Source organism: Oncorhynchus mykiss, chromosome 2, assembly GCF_057628025.1.
Source record: "Oncorhynchus mykiss isolate SJ-2025 chromosome 2, ASM5762802v1, whole genome shotgun sequence".
NCBI lineage: Eukaryota > Metazoa > Chordata > Actinopteri > Salmoniformes > Salmonidae > Oncorhynchus > Oncorhynchus mykiss.
In genome coordinates, this window is record NC_143023.1 from 65,649,118 (window position 1) to 65,676,804 (window position 27,687).

The following is a 27,687-nucleotide window of genomic DNA, read 5'->3' on the forward strand; positions in this document are numbered from 1 at the left end:
GAAGAAGAAATGATCTTTAATTAGACCTTTTCTAACCACCACTTCATCTTGAAGTGTATGGTCAGAAGAAGAGGTCCACAGGCCTTCATAAGAATGACATTTTACATTTACATTTTAGTAATTTAGTAGACACCTTTATCAAAAGCGATTTACAGTAAGTGCATTAAACTGAAGATAGCTAGGTGAGACAACCACATCACAGTCACAGTACATTGTTCCTCAATACAGAAGTTATAGAGCAGATTCAGTGCTAATAGGAAAAGACAAGTGTACGCCTTTTAAAGGGAAAGGGGGGATACCTAGTCAGATGTCCAACTAAATCTATTCAATTGAAATGTGTCTTCCGCATTTAGGCGGATAAAACTGAGATGTCTTTAAGATGCTCTTTGACGAGGTAGGGTTTCAGTTGTTTTCGGAAGATGGGAACGGACTCTGCTGTCCTAGCTTCAGTGGGTGGATTCTCATGCTCTGAATGCAGAGTTGATAGCTATGTGGTCACGAAAATATTCACTCTAATCGAATGTTCATTTAATTCCCCCATTTGTTATACACAGTTCATAAAGCAGGTTCTCAAACTCTCCCACACAATGGGGAACCTGCAGCCTTTTGGGAGACAACTCTTATCCCATTTTTATATCCAGTGGCCAACTATAATAAACAGATGAGGGTCTGTTTGAATCAGGTTGAGATAAAACTCAAACCATGTTTCCTAACATATCTAAATATCCACACCCTGGCTCCATTCTCTGTTTTGTCTTCAAAGGTGCCGACTAGGTCTGGTGTGGGGTTATGGGTCCTGGAACCAGGTCCTTATTGCCTGCCCAGGCCTAGGCTCCTGTCGAATGGGGAACAATGCACAGCACAACCATTCATTTATAGGGGACCTTTCTAACAACCCAGATCATTGTGACATCATGGTTGTTGCTACTGCAGATTTTACTGGGTTCTGGCTGCTGAGCATTACTCAAGTAGAGACCAGCATGTCCCATAACAGACTTAACTACATCACTTTCCCCAGATGAACACCACATTCCATATAAGCATTTTAATACCACCAGCAAGTCAAAATACTATACAAATACTAAAACACATAGTGTACTCATTTCTTTAATATATTCATCTTTAAAATCTTCTATATGAACATTTGTCAGCAGTGGCTTCCTGGTTGTACGGCTGGACTGGGCTAATCAAGCACCTGGTACAACATGCCTGTTGGGAGAGGGGCCCCAATCTAGCCCTTGAACCACAGACCCTCAATAGCAGTTTTCCTTCCGGCCCATGGGGCAGGAATGTGGCCACCCATTGATAAAAGAAATACAACATTTACGACAGCACAACAAACGTAGAACACTCCTCTAGCTCCAGGAAAACACCTGCTACGTAGCAAACAAAGCAAGGGGAAGCACTGTCAAGTTTCCATCTGAGGTGTTTACCCAAAAGGCTCAGAATTGTGGGCCATGACTCCAGCGGACCTGCTCTGACTTGGGCCCAATACCAGGCCACAGGAAGCTGGCATTTATACCGAACAAAAATATAAACACAACATATAAAGTGTTAGTTTCATGAGCTGAAATAAAAGATCCTAGAAATGTTCCATACGCACAAAAAGCATACTTCTCTCATATTTTGAGCACAAATTTGTTTATATTCCTGTTAGTGAACATTTCTCATTTGCCAAGATAATCCATCCATCTGACAGGTGTGGCATATCAAGAAGCTGATTAAACAGCATGATCTTTACAAAGGTGCACCTTGTGCTAGGGAAAATAAAAGGTCACTCTAAAATGTGCAGTTGTGTCACAATGCCACAGATGTCTCAAGTTTTTAGGGAGCGTGCTATTGGCATGCTGACTGCAGGAATGTCCACCAGCGCTGTTACCAGAGAATTGAATGTTAATTTCTCTACCATGAGCCACCTCCAACATAATTTTTGAAAATTTGGCAGTATGCCCAACCGGCCTCACAACCATGTGTAACCAGGACCTCCACATCCGGCTTCTTCACCTGTGGGATCATCTGAGGGGGTGCTGAGGAGTATTTCGGTCTGTTATGTCAATTGACCTATTTCCTTATATGAACTGTAACTCAGTAAAATTGTTGAAAATGTTCAGTTTAGATTTTTGTTCAGCACACATAACAATGGCTAACTGTGAACACCTCACAAAGAAACTGTCTTGATGCAGAGGTTGTTGATCCTGCTCACCCCAAGTCTTTAGTGTCACACTCCTGATGGAAACAATGATACTAGAGCTTACATCAACATAAAAACACTGGCAACACAATGGTGTAGGGCAAGTTAAGTGGAAGTTCCGCATAAGTCCCATTTATGTAAAACATGTACATCGATCTGGATCATTGTGTATGCTAACTTTGACACGTTTAAAAGAGTCACTGGTGGCATATACATGAAAATACAGCAGTTCACCATTGATGACAGATTAATCAAGACTAATGATCATGATTTAAAGTACAGTCATTACAGTTAAATCACATTCCAGTTACCATTTAGTATTTATAATTTGAAAACAAAAATACAGTTAAGTGAAAGGAAACATCCCACTGGAGATTAAAAAGGCAGAACATAACTAAACAGATCAGGACAAATAGGGGGCAGAAAATAGGTCCCTTACCACAGTTACAGCAAAAAAAAGTGAATCTCTGTCCTACCATCACTTACCCATAAAAATGCCCACATCAAACCAACACCTAAAATGCACAACTGTTTCGTAACCCCATTCAAATCCTCCCTGTACCCAAACATTGTTCCCCTAACCCGTAGTGTGAAAAGGGGTCACCTTCAATTTCATAGGTAACGCAGTGAAACAGGCATAAGTGTCAAGTAGGTATGGAGGGCTGGAGTCTTGAACAGTGCTTTTCAGTTTTCAGAACATGTAATTGTCAAGCTACTTCTCTGCAATTGACCTATTGGGGAGAGGGCCAGGCCGTACAGAGAACAGTTTGTACAGGGACATTGTTATTGAAATATATATATACACACACACACAAAAGACAACCGTCCTCTCACTTAATGCTTTATAGAACAATACCAAAGCTCCCTCTGTGACTGCTCTCCCTTTCATTCCCTGTTCATAGAACAAACCAATCAATCATTTCATCCTCCAATCTTTTTAGCACCCACGTCAAAGCTCTTCCTTCACTGTCTCTGAACATTGCACATACAGTGAGCTCCAAAAGTATTGGGACAGTGACAATTTGTTGTTGCTTTTGGCTCTGTACTCCAGCACTTTGGATTTGAAATGATCCAATGACTAGGAGGTTACCTTTAATTTGATAGTATTGTCATCCATATCTGGTGAACGGTTTAGAAATGACAGCACTTTTTGTATACCCCCCCAATTTTAGGCGACTAAAAGTATTGGGACAAATTCACATGTGTACTAAACTAGTAATTGGTCCCATAGTCATAGCACGTAATGAATACATCAAGCTCGTGACTACACATTTCTTGGATGCATTTGCTGTTTGTTTTAGTTGTTTCATTTTTTTTTGCCCATTAGAAATAAATGGTAATGTATTGTGTCATTTTGGAGTCACTTATTGTAAATAAAAATATAATATGTTTCTAAACACTTCTACATTCATGTGGATGCTACCACAATTATGTATAATACTGAATGAATCGTGAATAATGATGAGCAAGAAAGTTACAGACCCACAAATATCATACCCAAGACATGCTAAACTCACCATTACAATAACAGGGTATGATATGTGCATCTGTAACTGAAGTAGAGCCAAAACAACAACAAAAAATGTGTCACTGTCCCAATACTTTGAGCTCACAGTACATAAGACCCCCCTCTATATTTCCCAGTCACTCTCTAACCAAGATGTCTTATTTAAAGATCTTTGAAGAAAACAGTGAAGCACTGCAAGGCACACCCATCAAACTGCAACGAGAAGTAGGCCAATGGAAAATAGGCAGCACGATACACGTGTGTGTGTGTGTGTGTGTGTGTAAGTATGTGGGTACCACTTCAATTAGTGAATTTGGCTATTTACAGCCACACCTGTGGCTGGCAGGTGAATGAAAGAAAATCGAGCACACAGCCATGCAAACTCCATAGACAAACATTGGCATTAGAATGGCCTTACTGAAGAGCTCAGTAACTTTCAACAGGGCATCGACATTGGATGCCACCTTTCCAACATTTTTTATTTATTTAACTAGGCAAGTCCTTCCCAAATTGTGCGCCACCCTATGGGACTCCCAATCACGACGGTTGTGATACAACCTGGAATTGAACTAGGGTCTGTAGTGACGCCTCTAGCACTGAGAAACAATGCCTTACACCGCTGCGCCACTTGGGAGCCCCCAAAAACTCAGTTCATCAAATGTCTGCCCTGCTAGAGCTGACCCGGTCAAATGTAAGTGCTGTTATTGTGAAGTGGAAACGTCTAGGAGCAACAACGGCTAAGTCGCGAAGTGGTAGACACACAAGCCTAAGATCACCATGCGCCATGCCAAGCGTCGGCTGGAGTGGTCTACAGCTCGCCGCCATTGGACTCTGGAGCAGTGGAAACGCGTTCTCTGGAGTGATGAATCAAGCTTCACCATCTGGCAGGCCTACGGGCGAATCTGGGTTTGGTGGACGCCAGGAGAACGCTACCTGCCTGACTGCATAGTGCCAACTGTAAAGTTTGGTGGAGGAGGAATAATGGTCTGGGGCTGTTTTTCATGGTTCGGGCTAGGCCTCTTAGTTCTAGTGATGGGAAATCTTAACGCTACAGTATACAATGACATTCTAGACGATTCTGTGGTTCGAACTTGGTGGAAAAAGTTTGGGGAAGGCCCTTTCCTGTTTCAGTGTGTAAGAACTTGACTGGCCTGCACAGAGCCCTGACCTCAACCCTATCGAACATCCTTTGGGATGAATTGGAACGCTGACTGCGAGCCAGGCCTAACTAATTCTCTTGTTGCTCAATTCCCCACAGCAATGCCCCAACATCTAGTGGAAAGCCTTCCCAGAAGAGTGGAGGCTGTTATAGCAGCAAAGGGGGGACTAACTCCATATCGATGCCCATGAGCTTGGAATGAGATGTTCGACAAGCAGGTGTCCACATACTTTTGGTCATATAGTGCATGTATTACAATTGCTATAAAATGTGCTATATCACTTATCATGGTTGTGTGTCAACACAGGGAATAGCAATGCTTATTTTACCGTAAACAACCTTTTGGAATGCTATTAAAGCATAACATTAAGTTCAGGTATGTTTTCAAGTTGATACATGTAGTTGGTCCCACTGTAATCCCTGTCCAGCTACCTAGATATTTTGCATTTATGGATGGTTCCGCTGTAAACTTTAAAATCATCTCCAAATTATTGCAATAACAAGGTCTGAACAAATAGCAGTTTTCAGAGTACAGTCGAAGCTAAACAGTCTCAAGAAATGACATACAACTATCAGGAGAATGATTCCTGTCGGTGTGCTGCTAGTGCTTCTAAAAGGCAAGTCAAATCCTTCTGACCTCCACCAATAAATAAATACAGAACCAACATGCTAATGATGTACATGTGACACCCTCTCTAAACTCTCCCACAGCTCCTGGATCAGAAATTGGCAAACAATCTACCGACTGCCTGTTAAAAACCTGCGAGGGGCATAATATTGTCAATATTAATTAAACCAGCAGGCTCCAACAGAACAGTGAGCTATTGATCTATGAAAACAAAGGTGACCGTGTGTGTGAGTATTATGCATAACATGGAAGGCACTATGGTAGAGTCCTTTTTAGTACAACAGAAGAATTTGATTACAAGAGGAAAATAATCTTAGACACATGTAAAAAAAAAAAGGTCAATGTTTGCTATAGAATTCAACATATTAGTTGTAACAAATGCCCTGGTTTCCCTGTGCTTATAAGGCATAATGAAGCTGTACATCCTACACATTACTTTTACATCTAAGTTAAAGATACTGAGATGTACATTCTAGTCTACTCAAGACTATGTATTAAAATCCATCAAATCACCTAAAAACATATTGAGCAACAATCATGTGTGCAGTTTGGAGCCTTAGCTAGGCCTAAATAGAATGAACTAAACCTCTTTGCTTATATGCTGTAAACAAATTTAGAGCTTAAACCTTCAAACTAAACCCCCATTCATATATGATGCCCCTTCACCTCAAATACTTTGTCAAGGAAGAAAAAAATGACTGTAGAAGTACTCTTTCCACAAGAGGGTGATATTCATAATCTTTAGTTTACATAATAAGTGTTGATAGTACTTCAAATGATTCCAGCAGCATCAATCATTTGTTTCTGGAAGCATGTAAAGTTTGACTGTTAATAAGGAGTGAATAAATAAGATTTACAACTTATAAACATTAAGAGGATTCATAAAAATCTCCAACCAGATTCACCTAAGACACATGATTTTCAAAAATATGTTAGCGTCGACTACAGCAATATACCTGCCATGTGTTGATGACTTTCAATTATTGACAGAACAGCAGACAGTGAGACAGATGTAAAAAAAAAATAAAAAAAAAATACAACAAAACATTTAAAGCCTATAGATCATTGGTATTCTAACTTTTTCAGGGGGGACCAACCCTTTCTTTCGTAATCCTTTCGAGACCCCCCCACCCCAGAGCTAATGACAACCTTAAAACAGAAACATTTCGATTTTTACATCAACAAATAAAAATGTAATGAATTTAAGTTTCTCTTATTAAAATTAAAAGAAACCATTAAATACATTTACTCAAAATAGTATTTTTCTAATTCTTTCTCAAAAACATTTGTATAATGTCAAATAAAATGATCTGTACTCTCAATTTGCTTACTTTTAATATGAGGGGGGGGGGGGGGGCGAACCCACAGCAGTTCCCACACAACCCAACTAGCTAGAGGTCACAACCCTGACTTTGAATACCACAGCTTAGATGGTGACATTGGAATGCTAAAATCCCTGTCATTTAAGCGAAATCATTGAGTGCTTTCTGAATGCATAAGGCATTTGGAAAGAAGATGCCAGCAGTATGACTTCTGTAGAGTAAAAAAAAAGGCTTCCTGGGGTAATTGCATAATTTTGGTTTGAAGGGTTCGAGTGAGTTAGTGTGTACCGGTCAGTGGCCTGTGTGTGGACCTTTTGCAGGTGGCTCCTGCTGCAGGAAGGGGGTGAACGAGGACCGCACAGTGCGGCCCCTCAGGGGCTGCTGCACGCGGAAGTTGTTGACCATGCTCTTCTGCACCTCCTCCTCTGCCGAGGTGAAGAGAAGGCTCCGGAACACTGCCAGCTGAGAAAGGGACAATGTGTTACGCAGACCTGAAACTACAGAGTTAAAATACCAAGGTGTAAACCGCTGGTAATGCCATTGATGTTCCCTCCCTGTTCTCCACTAGCAAACAAACACATACAAATCCACACTAACCTGGTCATGGCTGACTTCGATGTGCTGCTTCATGATAATCCAGGTCACTGCCTCAGTCAGAGGAGGAGTGGTAAGTGACCCTGCATACGTCCAGTAATCGTCAATGTTAGCAGGCAGTAGGCAGGCTGGGTCAAACCTAGTGAACTCAACAACACTGTCCTAGGGAGTGAAAACGGAAAGAGGAAAGGGTTACATGGTGCTGCCAACCATGTAATAATAATAATTATTATTGGCATTCCCCATCCATAATAACCTGATAGTAGTGGCATGTAATTTGACTCAAGGCCACTAGATGGCAGTTAGTTGACCATCTTCCCATCTCTGATCATATTTCAGAATTGTTATTTTGTGTAATAATTCTGTGGGAGGTAACAAATGGTGTTCTACCCTCTACCACTCCTGTATAGCTCCTACACTGTCGTCACTCTCCCCCTCACATACTATTGCCATACAAATGTCACGTGTGCTCCACCTGAGACTTGTCCAGATTGCCCAACAGTACATGAACTATTTTTGTTCTTACACTTGGCGGCCTTCTCAGAAACTCAGAGGCATATACCACCTGCTTGAAATGTGCTCTTTGAAACCTTGGTTTAAAAAAAAGAAAAAAAACAACTTCATGATTTAAGTGGCCAATCATTGAACTCACCTTGTGTCTGACAGCAGGTAGGGCATCCACTAGTTTCTGCAGTCCCTCGTGTCTCTTCCCTATCTGAGGAGTAAAATAATCTGTGTCTGAGCACTGAGTCCATCGCTCAGGCATGGGGTGTGTGTGTGTGTGTGTGTGTGTGTGTGTGTGTGGTCAAGTGTGTATATGACAGTAGTGGTGGTGGGTTGCATATTGAAGGGATGCATCAATAGCTATGTTAACGAAGAGCAATAAATGACCTTGAGGAAGACTCCGATAACAGCCAGTCCATTCTCCTCCATCACAGCTTCCTCAAACCGCCTGTACTTATTAGAGTTCCAGTGGACCATGTGGAGCTAGGAACAGAAAAGACGGAGGATATGTAAATCAAAGTGTGCTTATCCCCAGATATCATGTCACAAATGATATCTGTTGCTGAATAATGATTAAGCTAATTCATGTTTAATATCATTCTCAAGATAAACAACAGCCAAAAAGCAGAAGTAAAACAAATTTGGGATCATATTCTGAACTTCAAAATACACCCCAAAATACCCATCCTTAACTGACAGGAATCAGTATCTATTAAACCAAACTGAGCATTGTCTGACCCTGAGGTCACATGTATCTCCTCTTTGTTTCACTCTTTCAGTTCTCAACAATGGCCCACAGTCACACTGGGATCAGGGGAGGTTTACATAAAGAAAAAAGGAGTTACAAACCAATAAATACTCAGACTGTGGTGTGCTCCTATTAGGCACACAGGGATTTGTGTTGTAATCGTAACTTCAGCCTCTCTACACCTGGGGAATGTTGAGAACCCTGACATGGTCAGATTCTCACAGCCATTAACGACAGCTTGGCATGGCACCCTCCCCCAGACAGACAGTAGTACAGTAGTACTCCCTCTATTGTGTAAGTGTGCTTTAGGTGAGTGGAATAATATGAAAATAGATAACAAAAGGTGGGTCATGAGGATTGACCAGAATGCAGTTCACGCAGAGAATTTTGCTTCTATATGTAGAGGTTTCCAACAGCACAATACCCCTCTGTCACAAAAATTCCATGCCAATATAGTCATGGATTGGCTGGGACAGCACTATGCCCTGATGTCTAAAAGCAGTCCTTCCACCATTCCATAGTCTCCTGAAGACTACAGCTCTACTAGACTTGACATGTTAGGAGGTTTTTCAAATTGCTTAGAGGCATTCAACAAAATTGACATTTAAAATACAACACACTAACTCTCAAGGAAGAGGATGTGCGGTAGCTACCTCAGCAGGGAAGAGGCGGCGGTCCACGGTATGCTCGGAACCCCACGCGTTGCTCTCCCCCCAATGGAAGTGGAACTGACACAGCCGGAAGTTATCTTCCAGAGGACCCCCTTTAAGTACTGAGTGAGGGATGGAGAAGAATAAATAGATCATTCGGTGTTATATTAGAGAGCCAAGAATGGGAAACAGTGGCTAGTACATAAATAACAACTGAGTGGGGGTTAAAAACATGATTGTATAAACAAACATGCTAAAACATAAACAAGTATCCTCTCTCTTCACACACACACAGGCAGATTATATATTTATTTTACACAATAAGCCTATTGTATAATTGGAATGAAAATATGTATAAAGTATATTATTAAAGCAGTGAAACAAAATATACATTTTGAAATAACATTCAATTGAAAATGAGAAATGTCTAAACAACACATTTCAAGACAGAGTGATGTTGAGAAATAAGACTAGGGCAGGGATACTTAAAAAGCTAAAATCAGTCACATTCCACGTGGTGGGCATTCTGGTTTTAATGAGGCATATTGCAGAGCAGAGAGTCCTTACTGGATTTGTCGGTGGTGTCGTCGTACTCAACCAGGAATGAGTACCCGTTGTTCCATATCTGTGAGCACGTCCCGGGGTCGTAATCCGGGGTCAGCGGCTTAAGGTGCGGATCAAAAACGCTCTTACGCACCCGAATATCGATAGGAGATTGTCTGTTACCCCCTGGAGCAACGAGTGGTCCCTGCCACATTGGATGCACTGGAGTCAAAGGATGAGAGAGGATTTCAATCTTGGCTGACAGTAACATTTGTGATGAATAAAGCCCAACCAGGAAATACAGGGCACATGTGTAAATCACATTTGGTCCTATTGCTTAGCCCACTAAAACAAAGACAAATGCTGACACTTACTTTTCATTGTGTACTCTCCAGCTTCCTGCATTATTATTTAGCTATTATAGTCAAAATGCCAAACATAAAATAAGATTAAAATGTCTTACAGTAGACCAGCAATTCAACAGACTTCGAGTTAGACCAGTAAGCCTCCTCCCTACATCCCATTTAAAGAAATGAGTAAAGCAGAGGAGGAATGAGACACTTGGGTTATTCCTCATGAAACTAGGACAAAAAAAAAAAACCATGATTTGGCAGATTTTCACAACATTTAATATACAGAACAGTCCTTTGGAGGAAGGTTTGTTGACATATATTTAACATTTGTAACAAAGCACAATTGAGAAATAATTAATGAAAATGTGCATATTTATAACATTTTTGTCCTTACCCAGGCCTCCTTTAAGACTCCTTAATTTATTTGTAGGTGCTACAAAGTAAACACTGGTATCTTATGATTGTTTTCCCCAATTGCTCAGTAATAGTAATAGCAGTAGTATTTTGATTTCAATAAAAGTCCTACATTAAATGTATACATATTGAAAAATCGAAACATGAATATAGAAAATACACCAGTTAAGACTTGGCACATTTTTCAATATAGGGGGGGGGGGGGGTGTCCTGGTTTCGTGAGGAATCACCCACTTCCTTCCTCTTACTCAAAGGAAATTGCAGAATAAGTCAAATGTGGGTAGGTTACAGAAACGGACTCACGGAATGTATTGGCAGCCCAACAGGTCTTCTCCACAGAAGGAGAGACAGAAGTCGTTCAGTTCTGAACGCAACGTTTATTAAATCTGCATTTTCTGGCATTACAATAAATCTACTAGGACCTCCTATATCTGTACAATGGTCCGTTGGAAAAGGTTTTTTAAATGGGAACAATTATTTTTAAATGAACCTTTTTGCTACTGTAGCCATGGCTCTAATGTGCGTCGCTGCTGTGTAACATGCAGTTTTAAATTGGGAACACCAATGCGACAACAAACATTTATTTTTATTATAATTGTTGTAACAAAGCTTCGCTGTACCGTTGTTTCCTGAGTGCAGATTCGTTAGCTTCATGCTTGCACCCTTACTACAGCGAACACGGTTGTTTCCTACTAGCACACAGTTCAAAAGATCGGACTCATTAACCAGGGCAACGTTTCTTTTTCTTCCTGTCGAGGATTGGAAGCCGCATTTTACATTCCTAAAAACTGTCACCGGCCGTTAACCATTCGTTTTAAACCTTGTTTAGTCATGTTTGTCACTTGACTAACTAGCTAGCTAACAACCTGGTAACATTACCAGTATATATATTTTTCTAGGGCATAACGTGTTCCAGATTTAACTAGAATTCATATAGGGCTGCTATATCTCAATAAATGCTATGTTGTGCTCCTAACCTTTTAAAGTTGTGAGCACCAGTGCTAACAATGCATTTACATTTAGAGCCCAGACTGTACCGGATTAAAATAAAAAGCCTATTCTTACTACCATTTGTTTTAATGCAGCCTAGTTTCCCATCATGTGTAATATCTCTGGTAGTTCTAAAGTGATGGCCCATTTCGTAGTGAAATTGGTATAGTAGGCAATGTAACCATTCACACCATTCTCTGGAACTTTGATATGGCCATAGAGCAAGTTTCCCTCTCTGGAACTTTGATATGGCCATAGAGCAAGTTTCCCTCTCTGGGAATTTGTCCTTCGGGTGATTTAAACAATAAAAATAAATGTTTTTAAATGTATTTGCCCCTCCTTGTGTAAATGTATACAACTGTAAAATGGCAGCAAACTGGCTCCAAGTGATAGAACATTATTATACTTGGGGGAAAAAATCTGTTCCAAAGTATTCCCAAACATAATAGAGAGGTGATCATATACAAATGTAAGCATGCTTTTAAATTGTTTTAGTCACATTATATCTGTTTGGGCTTCTTCCAGTCAATTTTGCATTCTACAAATGATTTGTAATTATGTTCCTGACCATCTGCTCAAGAGAGAAATTGTCCCACGGCTGAATCTAGTTGATGATCCCCGCCGTAGAGTATATTATCAACAATGTATTGAAATATTTGCTTAATCAAAAATGTTATTTTCAATATTCATGTTTTATATTTTTCAATCTTCATAAATTAATGTAAGAACTATCACTGAAAAATACTACTCATATTACAGAGCAAGTGGTAAAGCTTAATTTGACATCAAAGTTTGCTTTGTAGCACCTACAGATCAAACATTACGCAGGCCTTAAGACTCCAGAAGGCCAAAATGTCCTCAATATAACAATTAATTGTTTACCCCGGGGTGCACGTTTTGGTTTTTGTCCTAGCACTACACAGCTGATTCACGATGACCCAGGACCGAGTTTGGGAAACCTTGCTCTAAAGGACCATTCTATGGATTAAATGGTAAAAAGAGCAAATTAGTCAGTTTAGGGCACAGAAAAAGCAGTCATGTTTCTGAGAAACACATGGAGGTCCTGTAAATCGGCATTATGCCTCAAATCCTGATGAAGTTAATGAACATGGTTGATTTTTATGGTGAGAACCACAATGTTAATGTCTGCTATAAGAGTCCTACTGGTGTTCAACCTATTTTTACTACCCATGACCCTGCATACCTCACTGAGAAACCTTTGGCAGATGTATCTCCCTGCGATCCACTGGGCCACAGAATTAGAACACATTGTCTATACATGAGCTATAGAGGATTATGAAGAGTGCATTATACAAAAATCCATAGCTCATTTCAGTACAGGAAGTAAGCTTTTAAAAAAATTCTGACATTTTATGATCTTCATTGTCACAATTTATATTACACATGATGGGAAACTAGGCTGCATTAAAAACAAATGGTAGTAAGAATAGGCTTTTTATTTCAATCCGATACAGTCTGGGCTCTAAATGTAAATGCATTGTTAGCACTGGTGCTCACAACTTTAAAAGGTTAGGAGCACAACATAGCATTTATTGAGATATAGCAGCCCTATATGAATTCTAGTTAAATCTGGAACACGTTATGCCCTAGAAAAATATATATACTGGTAAATGTTACCAGGTTGTTAGCTAGCTAGTTAGTCAAGTGACAAACATGACTAAACAAGGTTTAAAACGAATGGTTAACGGCCGGTGACAGTTTTTAGGAATGTAAAATGCGGCTTCCAATCCTCGACAGGAAGAAAAAGAAACGTTGCCCTGGTTAATGAGTCCGATCTTTTGAACTGTGTGCTAGTAGGAAACAACTGTGTTCGCTGTAGTAAGGGTGCAAGCATGAAGCTAACGAATCTGCACTCAGGAAACAACGGTACAGCGAAGCTTTGTTACAACAATTATAATAAAAATAAATGTTTGTTGTCGCATTGGTGTTCCCAATTTAAAACTGCAGGTTACACAGCAGCGACGCACATTAGAGCCATGGCTACAGTAGCAAAAAGGTTCATTTAAAAATAATTGTTCCCATTTAAAATACCTTTTCCAACGGACCATTGTACAGATATAGGAGGTCCTAGTAGATTTATTGTAATGCCAGAAAATGCAGATTTAATTAACTTTGCGTTCAGAACTGAACGACTTCTATCTCTCCTTCTGTGGACAAGACCTGTTGGGCTGCCAATACATTCCGTGAGTCCGTTTCTGTAACCTACCCACATTTGACTTATTCTGCAATTTCCTTTGAGTACGAGTAAGAGGAAGGAAGTGGGTGATTCCTCACGAAACCAGGACACCCCCCCCTATATTGAAAAATGTGCCAAGTCTTAACTGGTGTATTTTCTATATTCATGTTTCGATTTTTCAATATGTATACATTTAATGTAGGACTTTTATTGAAATCAAAATACTACTGCTATTACTATTACTAAGGAAAACGTTTTTACTTCCACTTTATTTTCCCAATGGATGTACCCCAAAAGAATGTATGGGTTTCCCTGGGACTGAAGAAATTAAAACATAAAATGCAACTCAGTGGGGCAGTAGTTCTTGACAAACATCATTTTACAGTTGGAAGTCGTAAGTTTACATAAACTAGTTTTAATGACTCCAACCTAGGTGTTTCAACCACTTCACAAATTTCTTGTTAACAAACTATAGTTTTGGCAAATCGGTTAGGACATCTACTTTGTGCATGACAAGTAATTTTTCAAGTAATTATTTACAGGTTATTTCACTGTATCACAATTCCAGTGGGTCAGAAGTTTACATATACCAAGTTACCTGTGCCTGTCAACAACTTGGAAAATTCCAGAAAATGATGTCATGGCTTTAGAAGCTTCGGATAAGCTAATTGACTTCATTTGAGTCAATTGGAAGTGTAGCTGTGGATGTATTTCAAGGCCTACCTTCAAACTCAGTGCCTCTTTGCTTGACAGCATGGGAAAATCAAGAGAAATCAGCCAATACATCAGAAAAAAAACATGTAGACCTCCACAAGTCTGTTTCATCCTTGGGAGCAATTTCCAAACGCCTGAAGGTAGGTACCATGTTCATCTGTACAAACAATAGTACGCAAGTATAAATACCATGGGACCACGCAGCCATCATACCGCTCAAGAAGGAGACGCATTCTGTCTCCTAGAGATTAAAGTACTTTGGTGCGAAAAGTGCAAATCAATCCCAGAACAGAAGCAAAGGACCTTGTGAAGATGCTGGAGGAAATGGGTACGAAAGTATCTATATCCACAGTAAAACGAGTTCTACATCGACATAACCTGAAAAGGCCGCTCAGCAAGGGAGAAGCCACTGCTCCAAAACCGCCATAAAAAAGCTAGACTACAGTTTGCAACTGCACATGGGGTCAAAGAAGGTACTTTTGAGAAATGTCCTCTGGTCCGATGAAACAAAAATAGAACTGTTTGTCCATAATGACCATTATAGAAGGGGGGAGTCTTGCAAGCCGAAGAACACCATCCCAACCGTGAAGCACAGGTGTGGCCACATCATGTTGTGGGGGTGCTTTGCTGCAGGAGGGACTGGTGCACTTCAAAGTAGATGGCATCATGAGGCTGTAAAATTATGTTAATATATTGAAGCAACAGCTCAAGACATCAGTCAGGAAGTTAAAGCTTGGTCGCAAATGGGTCTTCCAAATGGACCATGACCCCAAGCATACTTCCAAAGTTGTGGCAAAATGGCTTAAGGACAACAAAGTCAAGGTATTGGAGTGGCCATCACAAAGCCCTGACGTCAATCCTAACGAACATTTGTGGGCAGAACTGAAAAAATGTGTGCGAGCAAGGAGGCCTACAAACATGACTCAGTTAAAACCAGCTTCCTCAGGAGGAATAGGCCAAAATTCACCCAACTTATTGTGGGAAGCTTGTGGAAGGCTACCTGAAACGTTTGACCCAAGTTAAACAATTTAAAGGCAATACACTCAATTAGTATTTGGTAGCATGTAAACTTCTGACCCACTGGGAATGTGATGAAAGAAATAAAAGCTGAAATAAATCACTCTTCTATTATTCTGACATTTCACATTCTTAAAATAAAGTGGGCATTTTTACTAGGATTAAATGTCAGGAATTGTGAAAAACTGAGTTTAAATGTATGTACACATCAGACTTCAACTGTATATGATGGCACTGGCAGGCTCAGTCTGCAAGGCCTTACGAATGTGGAAAGCTGACTTTCCGCTGTTTACTTGTCATGAATATTTGGATAGGCTTTTTTTATTTTACCCCTTTTTCTCCCCAATTTCGTAGTGTCCAATTGTTGTAGTAGCTACTATCTTGTCTCATTGCTACACTCCCGTACGGGCTCGGGAGAGACGAAGGTTGAAAGTCATGCGTCCTCCGATACACAACCCAACCTAGCCACATTCTTCTTAACACAGCGTGCATCCAACCCGGAAGCCAGCCGCACCAATGTGTCGGAGGAAACACTGTGCACCTGGCAACCTTGGTTAGCGTGCACTGCGCCCGGCCCGCCACAGGAGTCGCTGGTGTGCGATGAGACAAGGACATCCCTACCGACCAAGCCCTCCCTAACCCGGACGACGCTAGGACAATTGTGCGTCGCCCAACGGACCTCCCGGTCGCGGCCAGTTACGACAGAGCCTGGGCGCGAACCCAGGGTATCTGATGGCACAGCTGGCGCTGCAGTACGGCGCCCTTAACCACTGCGCCCTGTATAGGCTTTTACTATATTTTTGGAAGTGTAGTTTGTTGGATGATAAGTTCCGGTCCTTTTCTTGCTTACCAAGTGGCGGAAGCAAAGTCAGTGTTTTTGTAGCGTACCTCTCTGCAGTAATAACAAGCAAAAGCATTTAAAATACTCTGCAGTAGCAGCTTGGAATGTAGCCTACATTTCAACCAAACAGACTACACTGCTGGGACAAGGTTTACCTGAATACTTTAAAATAATGAAGAGAAAACTTTGTTAATATGCAGTGGGGCAAAAAAAGTATTTAGTCAGCCCCACTTAAAAAGATGAGAGAGGCCTGTAATTTTCATCATAGGTACACTTCAACCATGACAGACAAAAATGAGAGAAAAAAAATCCAGAAAATCACATTGTAGGATTTTTAATAAATGTATTTGCAAGTTATGGTGGAAAATAAGTATTTGGTCACCTACAAACAAGCAAGATTTCTGGCTCTCACAGACCTGTAACTTCTTCTTTAAGAGGCTCCTCTGTCCTCCACTCGTTACCTGTATTAATGGCACCTGTTTGAACTTGTTATCAGTATAAAAGACACCTGTCCACAACCTCAAACAGTCACACTCCAAACTCCACTATGGCCAAGACCAAAGAGCTGTCAAAGGACACCAGAAACAAAATTGTAGACCTGCACCAGGCTGGGAAGACTGAATCTGCAATAGGTAAGCAGCTTGGTTTGAAGAAATCAACTGTGGGAGCAATTATTAGGAAATGGAAGACATACAAGACCACTGATAATCTCCCTCGATCTGTGGCTCCACGCAAGATCTCACCTTGTGGGGTCAAAATTATCACAAGAACGGTGAGCAAAAATCCCAGAACCACACGGGGGGACCTAGTGAATGACCTGCAGAGAGCTGGGACCAAAGTAACAAAGCCTACCATCAGTAACACACTACGCCGCCAGGGACTCAAATCCTGCAGTGCCAGACGTGTCCCTCTGCTTAAGCCAGTACATGTCCAGGCCCGTCTGAAATTTGCTAGAGAGCATTTGGATGATCCAGAAGAAGATTGGGAGAATGTCATATGGTCAGATGAAACCAAAATATAACTTTTTGGTAAAAACTCAACTCGTCGTGTTTGGAGGACAAAGAATGCTGAGTTGCATCCAAAGAACACCATACCTACTGTGAAGCATGGGGGTGAAAACATCATGCTTTGGGGCTGTTTTTCTGCAAAGGGATCAGGACGACTGATCCGTGTAAAGGAAAGAATGAATGGGGCCATGTATCGTGAGATTTTGAGTGAAAACCTCCTTCCATCAGCAAGGGCTTTGAAGATGAAACGTGGCTGGGTCTTTCAGCATGACAATGATCCCAAACACACCGCCCGGGCAAAGAAGGAGTGGCTTCGTAAGAAGCATTTCAAGGTCCTGGAGTGGCCTAGCCAGTCTCCAGATCTCAACAAAATAGAACATCTTTGGAGGGAGTTGAAAGTCCGTGTTGCCCAGCAACAGCCCCAAAATATCACTGCTCTAGAGGAGATCTGCATGGAGGAATGGGCCAAAATACCAGCAACAGTGTGTGAAAACCTTGTGAAGACTTACAGAAAACGTTTGACCTCTGTCATTGCCAACAAAGGGTATATAACAAAGTATTGAGAAACTTTTGTTTTTGACCAAATACTTATTTTCCACCATAATTTGCAAATAAATTCATTAAAAATCCTACAATGTGATTTTCTGGATTTTCCCCCCTCATTTTGTGTTATAGTTGAAGTGTACCTATGATGAAAATTACAGGCCTCTCATCGTTTTAAGTGGGATAACTTGCACAATTGGTGGCTGACTAAATACTTTTTTGCCCCACTGTATATATGTACAGTGCCTTGCGAAAGTATTCGGCCCCTTGAACTTTGCGACCTTTTGCCACATTTCAGGCTTCAAACATAAAGATATAAAACTGTATTTTTTTGTGAAGAATCAACAACAAGTGGGACACAATCATGAAGTGGAATGACATTTATTGGATATTTCAAACTTTTTTAACAAATCAAAAACTGAAAAATTGGGCGTGCAAAATTATTCAGTCCCCTTAAGTTAATACTTTGTAGCGCCACCTTTTGCTGCGATTACAGCTGTAAGTCGCTTGGGGTATGTCTCTATCAGTTTTGCACATCGAGAGACTGACATTTTTTCCCATTCCTCCTTGCAAAACAGCTCGAGCTCAGTGAGGTTGGATGGAGAGCATTTGTGAACAGCAGTTTTCAGTTATTTCCACAGATTCTCGATTGGATTCAGGTCTGGACTTTGACTTGGCCATTCTAACACCTGGATATGTTATTTTTGAACCATTCCATTGTAGATTTTGCTTTATGTTTTGGATCATTGTCTTGTTGGAAGACAAATCTCCGTCCCAGTCTCAGGTCTTTTGCAGACTCCATCAGGTTCTTCCAGAATGGTCCTGTATTTGGCTCCATCCATCTTCCCATCAATTTTAACCATCTTCCCTGTCCCTGCTGAAGAAAAGCAGGCCCAAACCATGATGCTGCCACCACCATGTTTGACAGTGCAGATGGGGTGTTCAGCTGTGTTGCTTTTACGCCAAACATAACATTTTGCATTGTTGCCAAAAAGTTCAATTTTGGTTTCATCTGACCAGAGCACCTTCTTCCACATGTTTGGTGTGTTTCCCAGGTGGCTTGTTGCAAACTTTAAACAACACTTTTTATGGATATCTTTAAGAAATGGCTTTCTTCTTGCCACTCTTCCATAAAGGCCAGATTTGTGCAATATACGACTGATTGTTGTCCTATGGACAGAGTCTCCCACCTCAGCTGTAGACCTCTGCAGTTCATCCAGAGTGATCATGGGCCTCTTGGCTGCATCTCTGATCAGTCTTCTCCTTGTATGAGCTGAAAGTTTAGAGGGACGGCCAGGTCTTGGTAGATTTGCAGTGGTCTGATACTCCTTCCATTTCAATATTATCGCTTGCACAGTGCTCCTTGGGATGTTTAAAGCTTGGGAAATCTTTTTGTATCCAAATCCGGCTTTAAACTTCTTCACAACAGTATCTCGGACCTGCCTGGTGTGTTCCTTGTTCTTCATGATGCTCTCTGCGCTTTTAACGGACCTCTGAGACTATCACAGTGCAGGTGCATTTATACGGTGACTTGATTACACACAGGTGGATTGTATTTATCATCATTAGTCATTTAGGTCAACATTGGATCATTCAGAGATCCTCACTGAACTTCTGGAGAGAGTTTGCTGCACTGAAAGTAAAGGGGCTGAATAATTTTGCACGCCCAATTTTTCAGTTTTTGATTTGTTAAAAAAGTTTGAAATATCCAATAAATGTCGTTCCACTTCATGATTGTGTCCCACTTGTTGTTGATTCTTCACAAAAATATACAGTTTTATATCTTTATGTTTGAAGCCTGAAATGTGGCAAAAGGTCGCAAAGTTCAAGGGGGCCGAATACTTTCGCAAGGCACTGTATGTATGTATAAAATATTACACACACACACACACACTTTTGTTGATTTTTTAATACTAGAACAAGGGGTCTTGGACACACACAGTTCCAGCAGTAAGTGTAAAGCTGCTGTTCTCATCCAAGTGCTGGGTGGCTAAAGATCAGTCACACCATCTGGCCTGGAGAAAAGTACACATTTCAGAGTACTGTTTCAACACATCTGGCTCTAGAGCCAAGCCCCTTTTCATTTGACTGGTTTGCCTTACCCAGTAGGGCTTGCCAGTGCCTGACCAGAGGACTCCACTGTCATGTGACATACTCCACGGAACCTGCTGGCTGTTACTCTTGGCCAACGCATTTGGCTCCATGGTGGGGCTCGATTGCCCTTCAGTACCTTCCTCGATCACAGCTGACAACTCGTGACCATTAAGCTCTCTAAAATGGTAGAACTGGTGGCAGTTTGGGACAAAGTGTAATTTACTCTAACTTCCCATCTATATGGAGTTAGGGAAAGACTGGATTATCTGGGTGTTTGTCAAGCTTTCTTGTCATAACAGGGGGACATTTGTGAGACAGCACAGAACCACGGGGCAGAGATCCAAAACTGGAATCAAATAGAGACAGTTCAACTATGCTGTGCAGGACAGAGGAACTCAGGAATTGGGGTGTAATGCTCCTCAAAAGCCTCTCCAGCAGAACGCACTGCCTGGTCAGGAAGGGGCCCTGAAATAAAAACGATGCATTAAGTTGGAGAAAGTGATAAACTATTGTGACGCGGTTGAGAAAGTGTTTATATTCCTTGCTAAATTTTTTTTATTAAGAGCGTGACTGAAAATATATATTTTTCTCTCATCACAGAAAATTGATGTATGCTTGTTAAAGTGTAGATTTTAAGCCACTTTTTCCAGATGTCGTTGGTTCTGGGCGGCTCCCCTGAAAACAAGAACACTTGTGCAGAGATCCCATTTCCATTCCAAAATGATTACAGAAACAACATCTAGGCCTAGCTCTACAAAGTATATTACCACAGTCCTTGGCCTGTGCCATGTCTGCAGGACACTTGTGCATGGTACATGTGGTGGCACAGTCTTCATGCTCATCGTGCTGTCATTGTATTGTTTGGAAAAGCAAGGCAACCAGGTGGTTGCACACAGGACAGAAGGCTTCAAGTGAACTACAGTACCAATATCAGTGGCAGTATGATTTATAAATTTGTTTCTATAGAAGACAAAGCAAAAAATGTAATGCACAGCTGCCAAACCTAATTGAAAGGGCTAGGCAGTGCTACAGTAGATAAACAAAGAGTATGGTCTTTATGAGAGTTATATTGTAGAGTTAAAGGAAATCTGCAACCACAGTAAAACAAAAGCAATGAACTTGGTCAAATTTGAACTTTTCCTAATCTTATCTATGGGTAACCTGCAGTGAATGGGGCTCCTCGTTCTTGCTCATTGACCTGTAGCACCTAGCTCTCAAACAAACTCCCCGTTCCCTTGCTCAATACTGAACATTTACAGAAAAACAAAAAACATTTAAAAAACTTAAATCATTATTTGTCAAATCAAGGAAGGACTCACGTAATCAATTTGGTAGCACTTGAACTGAATTACTTGTTGCTAGCTATAACGTGTTATCTTTAGTCACAGGTTAAACAATGCCATAACGTTGTAGCTTGAGTTGGTAGCTAACATTACAGAGTTAGCTACAGCTAGCTAGCTAGTGATGGTAAATATAGCTGATGGTAAACTTACCTTCATAATTGAAAAGGTAGTTCTCGTGGAAGAACATAATTTATCGAGCTTTGGCCTCAGTCGCCGAGTGGAGCGCAACAAGATTTGATCAGACAGATGTGGTTACTTTTGGCAGGTCAAGCAGGAGTGGTAAAAAAATAAAATAAATAACAGCTCCATTTTGCAGGATGTTGTGCTACGCAACTAATCACTGACCAGATGCAACCGTTATGGGTGTGATAAAGGCCTATTGACTAGAGGTCGACCGATTATGATTTTTCAACGCCGATACCGATTATTGGAGGACCAAAAAAGCCAATACCGATTAAATCAGCCAATTTGTATTTATTTATAATACTGACAATTATAACAATACTGAATGAACACTTAATTTAACTTAATATAATACATCAATACAATCAATTTAGCCTCAAGTAAATAATGAAACATGTTCAATTGTTTAAATAATGCAAAAACAAAGGGTTGGAGAAGAAAGTAAAAGTGCAATATGTGCTATGTAAGAAAGCTAACGTTTCAGTTCCTTGCTCAGAACATGAGAACATATGAAAGCTGGTGGTTCCTTTTAACATGAGTCTTCAATATTCCCAGGTTAGAAGTTTTAGGTTGTAGTTATTATAGGAATTATTGGACTATTTCCCTCTATACCATTTGTCTTTCATTAACCTTTGACTATTGGATGTTCTCATAGGCACTTTAGTATTGCCAGTGTAACAGTATAGCTTCCGTCCCTCTCCTCGCTCCTCTCTGGGCTCGAACCAGCAACACAACAACAACAGCCACCATCGAAGCAGCGTTACCCATGCAGAGCAAGGGGAACAACTACTAGAAGGCTCAGAGCGAGTGACGTTAGAAACGCTATTAGCATGCGCTAACTAGCTAGCCATTTCACTTCGGTCACACCAGCCTCATCTCGGGAGTTGATAGGCTTGAAATCATAAACAGCGCAATGCTTGACGCACAACGAAGAGCTGTTTGAATGAATGTTTACGCGCCTGCTTCTGCCTACCACCGCTCAGTCAGACACTTAAATACTTGTATGCTTGTATGCTCAGTCAGATTATATGCAATGCAGGACACGCTAGATAATATCAAGTAATATCATCAACCATGTGTAGTTAACTAGTGATTATGATTGATTGTTTTTTATAAGATAAGTTTAATGCTAGCTAGCAACTTACCTTGGCTTACTGCATTCGCGTAACAGGCAGTCTCCTTGTGGAGTGCAACGAGAGAGAGGCAGGTCGTTATTGCGTTGGACTAGTTAACTAAGGTTGCAAGATTGGATCCCCCGAGCTGACATGGTGAAAATCTGTCGTTCTGCCCCTGAACAAGGCAGTTAACCCACCGTTCCTAGGCCGTCATTGAAAATAAGAATATGATCTTAACTGACTTGCCTAGTTAAATAAAAAGGTATTAAAAAATAAATAAATAGGCGCCACAAAATACAGATTTCTGATTGTTATGAAAACTTGAAATTGGCCCTGATTAATCGGTCGACCTCTACTATTGACCAGTACACGCCCACACCATTCTGTTGTTCAGGTAAACCCATACAATTTAAAACAAAGAAAAGCTGCTTTTTATACAAACTATTTCACACATATTGTCATTAAATGTCATATAATAGAAATCTGGACACACTGGACAGAATTTAAAGGGATTTTGGCAATGAGGCCTTTTACCTACTTCCCCAGAGTCAGATGAACTCGTAGATACCATTTTTACACCTCTGCATGCAGTTTGAAGGAAGTTGCTAACTAGCGTTACCCATAGACTTCCAGTCATTGCTATCTGCTAGCACATAGACTGTGTCATTGTGCTAACACTAGTTAGCATTGGCTCGTGAAAATACCTTAAACTTCCTTATTTGACAGACATAAAAATGGTATCCACGAGTTAATCTGACTCTGTGGAAGTACATTATGGGATTTATTGCCAAAATATATATAGTATACATTTGTATACTAGTATACATTTTTAAAAAAATGTATTACTATGTTTGTTTATCAGTAACAGTTTCCATCCACAGTTTGAGTGTAAAGTCATACCATATTAAAAAAACAGCTATGATGGAAACAGGTAATTTCAAAATAATTTTATAAATGGCGACATTATTGGTTTGTTCGACATGGTGGTATCTTTTTGTGTCTGTATTATGTGAAAAATGGTGGCGGAAACAGCTTTATGCACAAATATTTATACAATAACCATTATACTGAAGTAACCTTGGAGCCACGCAATGATATGGTGTGTGGTCCTCCCACTATAACTTGGGAAACAATGCAGTTTATTAGGATACAGATGAAATAAATGATGATTAACTTCACAGGGTGGTGAAAGAGCACGGTCTTTAGCGTGATGCTTCATGCCAATAAATATTGAGGGTCTTATTCTGGTGACATGATGGTCGATACTTAGCTGCTATTTAACAAATTAATATTTTTTATCTTGCTCTTTTGTCCATAATAATCTCATCACGTAGGCTATACCCACACTATCTGCAAGCTGTTGGCTAAAACGCACGTGCCAACATCTGAGTGGGCACATTACCTATAGAACGCTGCATTTGTGACAAAACCCTCAGTAGAGTTGAAAATGCACTGCAGCAAATGTATTTAACCTTTAATCTAGGCAAGTCAGTTAAGAACAAATTCTTATTTACAATGACGGCTTACTTGTAAAGCACCCCCATAACCCGAATGACTTGTATTTTTTATTTCGGTACATGGGAATTTAACTGTAAAAGTTATTTTTATGTGCACTACGTCGTCACTCACAGCCTTTCATCTGCAACAAGTCCATTTGTTGGAATTACAACACAGGTGAGAAAATGCTCTTTTTTTTTTATGCAAATTTGATTATATTAGCATAAAAAGGTGCACGGTGTAGCGACACATTGGTGCGGCTGGCATCCGGGTTGGATGCGCGCTGTGTTAAGAAGCAGTGCGGCTGGTTGGGTTGTGTATCGGAGGACGCATGACTTTCAACCTTCGTCTCTCCCTAGCCCGTACGGGAGTTGTAGCGATGAGACAAGAAAGTAGCTACTACAACATTGGGGAGAAAAAAAATAAAGAGCATTTTCATTTTCTCACCAGAAAACAGCTTGCAGATTCAGTGCGGGTATAGTCTACATGAGATTATTATGGACAAAATAGCAAGAATATTTTTATTTGTCAAACAGCAGTCAAGCATCAATCATCATGTCACCAGAATAAGACCCTTGATATTCATTGGAATGGAGCATCAAGCTAAAGGCTGAGCACTTTCTCCACCCTGTGAAGTTCATAATTTCTTTCATCTGTAGCATAATAAACGGCATGCTTTGCCGAGTCGTAGTTGGCGTACAACACATTACATTAGTTTAACGACCCAGTCGAAAGACAGGGCAATGACTCCAATCACTGCCTTGGGATCATTTTTTAGACCTTAGGGAAGAGTGCCTACTACTGGCCCTCCAACACCACTTCCAGCTGCAAATGGTCCAGGGACTAACCAGGACCAACCCTGCTTAACTTCAGAGGCATTCCAGCAGTGAGATGCCGGATGGTATGCTGCTGGCATAATGAACCAGATTCACTCATGCAGAAATCCACTCCCTGGTTTCCATGTATTCTTTGTTTTCATCGCAATGCGTGCACAATGTCATTATCCCTTTAGTAATGTAGCAACCAATGATTTATATACATAATTGGTAGCCATAGTGACGTTGATTAAAACGTTACCGCTGCTTGAGAGATTTAACAGTTATTTATCATGTGTGTGGCATGCCAGCTGGACTGAGTGACTAGTGGTGATCATAGCACTGACTGTTCTAGTCTTAAATATATTGCCTACAACTAGCAACTGTACTTAATATAATGATACAAGATATGTGAAAAGTTTCGACACTTACAGGCAGAAAGCACATATTTGCTTGAACATGCGGTGAGGTTGCATCTTCTCACAGGTATCAAACGTTGCCCTTTAGTTTGCTTGATGAGATGTCTGTGCAGCTGCCGAGCAAGGGGCGTTAAAACCGATGAGAGAGCCACCATTATCTCGGTTTCTTCGAATACGCTTCTCGAGGGTTGCGAGAGTCAAAGTTAACTGTTATTTATCGTTTCGGGTAAGGCAAAACGTCAAGTCAACTGCTCATCTTGTCCCCAGGTGTTACGGGTTGGTTTCATAGCTGTTTCCACCTAACGGGATTTGCTTTTTAGGGCCCCTCGTCTTCCACATTGTCGGCTACCTCTCGCTTGACTGGTAGCAACGAAATGGGCAGGCTTTCACACGATTAAAACATTCACGAACTGACAGTAAATTCCATCCGGTTTTACAGCTTTTCACTAGTCCTGTTGATGCGTGCTCTTACTTGAACACCGCACCCATCTAATTTAGCTTCCTACGGATATTTCACGCGCTGCATCAACGAAAATAACAGATTGTAAATGTGTTTACAAAGCAATGTCATTACGAAGAGTTAGCTGAGTGGGGGGGTCGCAAAATTTCCATCCGGACCTATCAGCTTTATCGTCTGAGGGACGTTTCAATCCACATGCGCGAGACGATGCTGCGTTCATAGCATCTTGTAAATACGAGCATATGACTGGAAAATCCACTTGAACGCCTCTCCAACTCGTAATTACTTGAGGGAAACTCGTTTACACCCTTGAGCTCCGACTTCTTCCATACACCTAATCAAATTGTATTTGTCACATGCAAACAACATGGCTGCGTTCGGGTATGTTTTTACGTTCTGGCACGTTCAATTTAACGGAAATGGTGCTGAACTGAACGACCAGTTGGAACGCTGTCGCACACAGTTTCTAAACCGAGGCACAACATTGCGAGACTTCTGGGAACGCTTGCAAAACAAACTAAACAGACCAGGCCAGGGTTTGGGGTTAAAGAAGTCAATGAGAGAAGTGAAAAGTTCTTCCTTAGTTGTTCATTTTCTCTAAATCTAAAGGCACAACCTCGATTCGAGACAATGTTTTTGGTTAGTTCAACATGTTATTGCTCCAACCTCGTGAAAGTGACAAACTGACACGTTTTCATTTTCGTCAAAAACAACTTTATCGAAGGATTAGCTTTGACCTGCACATGCGCAGTTTTGCGCGAAACGACCGTTAGAAACATGTCATCGGAGTTTAGCTAGCCAATGTCGCCATGGCATTGACTACAAGTGTTTTAGCATATCTTCATACGATATTATAAACCGGGTGTTTTGAGACCTGAATGCTGATTGGCTGAAACCGTGGTATATCAGACATCATAAACTGGGTGTTCGAGCCAAGAATGCTGATTGGCTGAACACTGTGTTATACCATGGGTATGACAAAACACTTATTTTTACTGCTCTAATTAAGTTGGTTAACAGTTTATAATAGCAATAAGGCACCTCTGGGTTTGTGGTATATGGCCAATATACCACAGCTACGGGCTGTGTCCAGGTACTCTGTTGTCATGCTTAACACACCTCCTCGGGCCTTATTGCTTATGTATACAACAGGTTGGTCTAATCCTGGATTCTGATTGGTTAAAACCGTATTCCAACTGGTGTCTATTCCACAAGTTACCACCGGCTAAAGATATGACGTTGAAATGCCTATTTACTCTGTTCCATCTCACTGCGCAATCCACTGTCTCATCAGTCCAGCCAGGCAATTTATAAACTTGATCTCCACTATAAAAAGCATCTAGATATTATCTCAGATTTCTTTTAGACTAGCATTTGATTTAACAGCGGAGATTAATATAAATCTTGTGGTCTGTCTGACATTTGAATTTCAATATTGAAACAATGTTGCAATCTCCAGCTGTCCCATAGTAATAAATGTGTTGGGACGAGACAGGCAGGCAGGTAGCTTTTCTCAGCAAGTTGAATTCATGAATCAGCTGGCATCATTTTTATGGATATATATATATATATTTCTTGATGCCTATTCAGATTCCTTGACTTTTTCCATATTTTGTTATGCTAGCCTTATTTTAAAATGGATATAAAACAAAGAATCCTAAGCAATCTGCACACAATACCCCATAATGACAAAGCGAAAACCGGTTTATAGAAATGTTTCCATTGATCATCCTTGAGATGTTTCTACAACTTGATTGGAGTCCACTTGTGGTAAATTTAATTGATTGGAAATGATTTAGAAAGGCACACACCTATAAGGTACCATAGGTGACAGTGCAT

The 27,687-nt window shown here is 40.7% G+C and overlaps 1 protein-coding gene across 3 annotated transcripts; it reads right to left on the bottom strand.

Annotated features, from left to right (window-relative positions):
• LOC110493906 (carbonic anhydrase 5B, mitochondrial) lies at window positions 1-26,260 on the bottom strand. 3 transcript variants are annotated; one of them, XM_090204997.1, is made up of 7 exons: window positions 25,402-26,260; window positions 9,871-10,068; window positions 9,307-9,425; window positions 8,293-8,388; window positions 8,054-8,116; window positions 7,405-7,563; window positions 1-7,269 (listed from the first exon to the last, which is right to left on the bottom strand). In XM_090204997.1, exons 1-7 carry the CDS (start codon window positions 25,541-25,543, stop codon window positions 7,099-7,101), a joined length of 948 nt encoding a protein of 315 aa, XP_090061123.1. In that variant the 5' UTR covers window positions 25,544-26,260; the 3' UTR covers window positions 1-7,098. The 3 variants fall into 3 exon arrangements, with proteins under 3 accessions (XP_090061123.1, XP_090061136.1, XP_090061129.1); XM_090205010.1 differs by lacking the exon at window positions 25,402-26,260 and adding an exon at window positions 10,221-10,450; XM_090205003.1 differs by lacking the exon at window positions 25,402-26,260 and adding an exon at window positions 10,310-10,444.
• Between the last annotated feature and the right edge of the window lie 1,427 nt (window positions 26,261-27,687).

Bases quoted from the DNA above. Each gene is read 5' to 3' on its own strand.
- LOC110493906 (XM_090204997.1), bottom strand. From the start codon at position 25,543: ATGGTGGCTCTCTCATCGGTTTTAACGCCCCTTGCTCGGCAGCTGCAC. The intron at 10,069-25,401 runs GTAAGTGTCGAA...CTTTGACTCCAG, and splicing joins CAAATATGTGCTTTCTGCCT to TGCATCCAATGTGGCAGGGA. The intron at 9,426-9,870 runs GTAAGGACTCTC...TCCCTCACTCAG, and splicing joins CGACACCACCGACAAATCCA to TACTTAAAGGGGGTCCTCTG.